At 70.6% G+C, this 6,000-nt stretch overlaps 1 protein-coding gene across 1 annotated transcript in view; it reads left to right on the forward strand.

Annotated features, from left to right (window-relative positions):
* Window positions 1–5,450, forward strand: part of PPP1R9B (protein phosphatase 1 regulatory subunit 9B) — a 43,359-nt gene extending 37,909 nt beyond the window's left edge. The window contains exon 10 of the mRNA XM_089773891.1: window positions 3,346–5,450. Coding sequence (XP_089630017.1) covers window positions 3,346–3,399 — 54 coding nt within the window. The 3' untranslated portion in view covers window positions 3,400–5,450. The remainder of the gene's footprint in view (window positions 1–3,345) is intronic.
* Window positions 5,451–6,000: the final 550 nt, after the last annotated feature.

Raw genomic sequence — 6,000 nt, forward strand, 5'->3', positions numbered from 1 at the left:
CGGCGAGTCCTGCCGGTCCCACCGGGTCCCGTGCCGGGGCGCGCCGGATCCTGCAACGAGTCCTGCCGGTCCCACCGGGTCCCGTGCCGGGGCGCGCCGGATCCTGCAACGAGTCCTGCCGGTCCCACCGGGTCCCGTGCCGGGGCGCGCCGGATCCTGCGGCGAGTCCTGCCGGTCCCACCGGGTCCCGTGCCGGGGCGCGCCGGATCCTGCGGCGAGTCCTGCCGGTCCCACCGGGTCCCGTGCCGGGGCGCGCCGGATCCTGCGGCGAGTCCTGCCGGTCCCACCGGGTCCCGTGCCGGGGCGCGCCGGATCCTGCAGCGAGTCCTGCCGGTCCCACCGGGTCCCGTGCCGGGGCGCGCCGGATCCTGCAGCGAGTCCTGCCGGTCCCACCGGGTCCCGTGCCGGGGCGCGCCGGATCCTGCGGCGAGTCCTGCCGGTCCCACCGGGTCCCGTGCCGGGGCGCGCCGGATCCTGCGGCGAGTCCTGCCGGTCCCGCCGGGTCCCGTGCCGGGGCGCGCCGGATCCTGCGGCGAGTCCTGCCGGTCCCACCGGGTCCCGTGCCGGGGCGCGCCGGATCCTGCGGCGAGTCCTGCCGGTCCCACCGGGTCCCGTGCCGGGGCGCGCCGGATCCTGCGGCGAGTCCTGCCGGTCCCACCGGGTCCCGTGCCGGGGCGCGCCGGATCCTGCGGCGAGTCCTGCCGGTCCCACCGGGTCCCGTGCCGGGGCGCGCCGGATCCTGCGGCGAGTCCTGCCGGTCCCACCGGGTCCCGTGCCGGGGCGCGCCGGATCCTGCGGCGAGTCCTGCCGGTCCCACCGGGTCCCGTGCCGGGGCGCGCCGGATCCTGCGGCGAGTCCTGCCGGTCCCACCGGGTCCCGTGCCGGGGCGCGCCGGATCCTGCGGCGAGTCCTGCCGGTCCCACCGGGTCCCGTGCCGGGGCGCGCCGGATCCTGCTTTTGCACCGGGGGGGCTGTTTACTAGCTGAACATCTGTGTGTGTGTGTGCGCGCGCGTGCGCATGTGTGTGCGTGTGTGCATGTTTGGGGTTCCCTGTGGGGAGGGGGGGTCCCCTCTCTATGCCCAGGCACCATGGACCAGGGGAAGGGATCCCCGGAGAGGCCCCGGCTTGGCACCCGACTTCTCTCTCTCCCCCCAGAGGTGGCTCCACGGCAGGCCCAGCGCCCCCTTCTGGGCAGTGCGGGTGCAGGCAGGCAGAGGCAACAGTGGGGCATTAGTCCAGCTGGCTCTGCTGGGCATAGGCTGCCCCCAGTGGGCCACGTGTCCCTGGCGAGGCAGGGGAGGTGGGACGCGGGGCGGGGGGAGCTGCGTAGGACCCAGGGGCAGGCAATCTTGCATCATGCTTCCTCCCAAGCCCCCCTTTCCTTGCTGCCCACCCCTCCAACTCCCTCCCCCCTTGGAAGGCCTGGCATAAAGCAGCTGACCCCCCCATCCCCCTCCCAGTAGCGACCCTCTGCATTCACCTCCCCAGCCCCCCACCCAGCCCCCGCTATCCACCCCCCCGTGCCTCTCTGCATTCACCTCCCCAGCCCCCCACCCAGCCCCCGCTATCCACCCCCCCGTGCCTCTCTGCATTCACCCCCCAGCCCCCCACCCAGCTCCCACTATCCACCCCCCCGTGCCTCTCTGCATTCACCTCCCCAGCCCCCCACCCAGTCCCCGCTATCCACCCCCCGTGCCTCTCTGCATTCACCTCCCCAGCCCCCCACCCAGCCCCCGCTATCCACCCCCCTGTGCCTCTCTGCATTCACCCCCCAGCCCCCCACCCAGCTCCCACTATCCACCCCCCCGTGCCTCTCTGCATTCACCCCCCCAGCCCCCCACCCAGCTCCCACTATCCACCCCCCCGTGCCTCTCTGCATTCACCCGCCCAACCCCCCACCCAGCTCCCACTATCCACCCCCCCGTGCCTCTCTGCATTCACCCCCCCAGCCCCCCACCCAGCTCCCACTATCCACCCCCCCGTGCCTCTCTGCATTCACCCCCCCAGCCCCCCACCCAGCTCCCACTATCCACCCCCCCGTGCCTCTCTGCATTCACCTCCCCAGCCCCCCACCCAGCTCCCACTATCCACCCCCCCGTGCCTCTCTGCATTCACCCCCCCAGCCCCCCACCCAGCTCCCACTATCCACCCCCCCGTGCCTCTCTGCATTCACCCCCCCAACCTCCCACCCAGCTCCCACTATCCACCCCCCCGTGCCTCTCTGCATTCACCCCCCCAGCCCCCCACCCAGCCCCCGCTATCCACCCCCCCGTGCCTCTCTGCATTCACCTCCCCAGCCCCCCACCCAGCCCCCGCTATCCACCCCCCCGTGCCTCTCTGCATTCACCTCCCCAGCCCCCCACCCAGCCCCCGCTATCCACCCCCCCGTGCCTCTCTGCATTCACCCCCCCAACCTCCCACCCAGCTCCCACTATCCACCCCCCCGTGCCTCTCTGCATTCACCTCCCCAGCCCCCCACCCAGCTCCCACTATCCACCCCCCCGTGCCTCTCTGCATTCACCCCCCAGCCCCCCACCCAGCTCCCACTATCCACCCCCCCGTGCCTCTCTGCATTCACCTCCCCAGCCCCCCACCCAGTCCCCGCTATCCACCCCCCCGTGCCTCTCTGCATTCACCCGCCCAACCCCCCACCCAGCTCCCACTATCCACCCCCCCGTGCCTCTCTGCATTCACCCCCCCAGCCCCCCACCCAGCTCCCACTATCCACCCCCCCGTGCCTCTCTGCATTCACCTCCCCAGCCCCCCACCCAGCTCCCACTATCCACCCCCCGTGCCTCTCTGCATTCACCCCCCCAGCCCCCCACCCAGCTCCCACTATCCACCCCCCGTGCCTCTCTGCATTCACCTCCCCAGCCCCCCACCCAGTCCCCGCTATCCACCCCCCGTGCCTCTCTGCATTCACCCCCCCAGCCCCCCACCCAGCTCCCACTATCCACCCCCCCGTGCCTCTCTGCATTCACCCCCCCAGCCCCCCACCCAGCTCCCACTATCCACCCCCCCGTGCCTCTCTGCATTCACCTCCCCAGCCCCCCACCCAGTCCCCGCTATCCACCCCCCGTGCCTCTCTGCATTCACCCCCCCAGCCCCCCACCCAGCTCCCACTATCCACCCCCCCGTGCCTCTCTGCATTCACCCCCCCAGCTCCCCACCCAGCCCCTGCTATCCACCCCCCCGTGCCTCTCTGCATTCACCCCCCCAGCCCCCCACCCAGCTCCCACTATCCACCCCCCCCGTGCCTCTCTGCATTCCCCCTCAGCCCCCAAGTTCTCGGGAGGGCCCCACTTTCTCCGCCTGAGACATTTCTCCCTTTGTCTGTTTTTCAGATCTCCGAACTGGAGGGGAAGCTGCAGACCTTGAAAAATTCAAACCCAACTTAAAACAAACACAAAGGCGAAGCAATCGCTGGGGAGGAGAGACACGTTCTCCTGCCCCCCCCCCGCCCCCTTTCTGCCCCTGCCCTTCCCCCGCCCTCCTGCCCCTCCGCCCCTCCGCGCGGGGAGAGGAAGAGCCCCAGACCCCAAACCGCTAGGAAAGGAATAGGACTGGTCCCTCCTTCCCGCGCCATCCTTGGGGGGAGAGAAAGCAAGGCGGGGGTGGCGGGGGTGGCAGGGGCGGGGGCGGCGGGGTCTGGCCAGTTGGGGCGTGTCTCTGAGACGGGCCCCTTGTTATTTCTGTTCCTCGTGTGAGTCTCGTGTTATCTCGGTGGAGGGATGGGGGCGGATTTGTTCTTCCTGCGCCCCCCCCCCTCGGCGCCTGTGCAGCGCGGCACAGACAGCAGCGCCCCCGCGAGCGCGCCGAGGCCCCAGGGAGGGGCTGTGCCGGGGGGACACTGGGGGGCAGGCGGGTGGGCGCGCAGCTCACCCTGCCGGGAGGACTCTCGGGGGGGGGGTGGAGTTCTGGGAGCCCTGGTGCTCTGTGGGAAGGGTCTGGTTTAAGGGGCAGTCTCGGCCCGGCGCCGGGCAGAACCTGGAACCCAGGACGCCGGACAGCTGCTCGGGGCCCTGGGGACCCTTCCGCACTCGCCCCGGAGGAGGCCAGGAACCAGCGCCTTGCCCTGGCCGGTGCCAGCGACGGAGCTAACGCCTCCCGGACAGAAACCTGCCCCCCCCGCTCGGAGCAGCCTGCTGGGCAAAGCCTGGGGCGTTGGCCCCCTCCCCCACGGCTGTGTGGACACGGGGAGGCCCGACTACGGCAGCCCAACGCCGCGACCGATGGGAGGAACCCGGCAGAGACTCGGCGCTGTGCGGCACCCCGGCGGGCTGGCTCCAGCTGCTGGGCAGGGCCCGGGCTGGGCACCCCCCCGGCTTCACTCTCGGGGAGGGGGAGCAAACGAACCACGCACAGGCCTTGGCGCAGCAGAGACCCGCCCCCAGGGGACACACGGGCTGGACCTGGATTCATTGGGAACCGGGTGCTCCCAGCATGCACGGCGCCTGGCACTGGTGTGTTCCCACCTGTGAGTGGGCCGGGGCACTGGTGAGCTCACACCCTTGCACAGTGGGGCACTGACACTCATCCTTGCACTGGTGAGCTCACACCCGTGCAGGCAGGGAGCGCTGGTGCACTCACACCTGTGCACGTGGACGAGCCCTGTTTACCCCACCGCTTTGGAGCCCGGTTTAGTCCCAGCTGTGCAATCGTCTCCTGTCCAAGGCCTTTGGCTCCAGCCTCCTTCCTTCCAGTTTTGTCTCTGTGCCGGCTCTGGGCAAACGGGCACTTTGCCTCCTTTGTGCCTTGGGACTCAGGGAGCCCCCAGAGCCTCTGCGTGCGGGGGAGGAGAGACAGCTCCCCACGCTCGTGACAAGTGAACTCGTGGGCCCCTCCTGAGCCGGGGCGACGCTGCCGAGCCAGGCCCGGGTCCCGCTCTCGTGCCTGCCAGGAGTCCCCGGAGCTGCACCGGTCCAGGCGGGCGCCCCTCCCCGACAGCGTTACAAGGGCACCGCTGGCCCCTGGGCGCGAGGCCGGCGAGGGGTCAGTCCGGTGTCACAGCCGCGTCCCCAGTTGTAGATTAAACAGGCGCAGGGTTCCCATGTGCCCGGAGTCATCGTTTTGCTTGGTCAGCTGCAGACTGCGGGGGAGGGGGGGGCATTAGCGCCTCGTCTTCACTGCGAAGGGTTAACAGGGTCCAGCTGCCCCCCCCCCCAGGGTCCAAAACTGCTTTTCCGGCGCCCCTGCGCGCTGCGTCCTGCCATGACTGGCCGGGGGAGCCAGGCCTCAGCCGGCGAGTGGCGGTGTGGACAAGCCGGTCAATGCGGAGCGGAGCGACAGCCAACGGGGACTTGCACAAAGCACGGGGGGGGGCTGTGAAATGGGAGCGTGAAACCCCTGCAAGGAGCAGCGGGGGGCCGGCGGGCGGGAAGCGCCTGGGATTTGTATGGAGCTCCTCGCACCGGTCCGTGTGTCTGTACATAATATATATATATATGGACCGGCGGCGCCTCTGCTTTTGTATCCGCGTCGGGCGGCGCTTCATAGCGGATACGTGCAGGGCCCCGCTATTCCGGTGGCTCATCTCACCAGCGGGGAGACCCCCTTCGGGGGGGCGTTCGGCCGGCTGTGAGCGGACAGGCCCCGGCCGCCCTGCCCCAGGAGGTGGGTGCGGGTGTGATGTGTCCGTTTGTATCCCCATTGCTCCAGCCACGCCGACGCCCGTCACACGCCTTCCCTGCGCAGAGCACGGCCGGGGAGACCCTGGGAACCCTCCATGGCAGGTATTTCCCCGGCAGGCGCGCACCCTGGGGGCCCGGGGCTCGTCCACTCGGCGGCAGAGACGCCGGTTTCAGACAAGGACTTCGGGACCCAGCGCCGGAGCCCCACTGCGACGGGAGGGCAGCGGGTCTGCTCCAGTCGCGTCCGCTGCCCGCTCTAGGGTAGAAATGGGAGCGTCGCCCCTTTGGCAAGGCTGGCCCGCCAGGCGCTTCGGGATTCGTAAGCCTGGGGTTGTGAAATGTGGGGTGTGCAAAACCAATCAGACGCCC

Source organism: Pelodiscus sinensis, chromosome 29 (assembly GCF_052426305.1).
Source record: "Pelodiscus sinensis isolate ZL-2025 chromosome 29, ASM5242630v1, whole genome shotgun sequence".
NCBI lineage: Eukaryota > Metazoa > Chordata > Testudines > Trionychidae > Pelodiscus > Pelodiscus sinensis.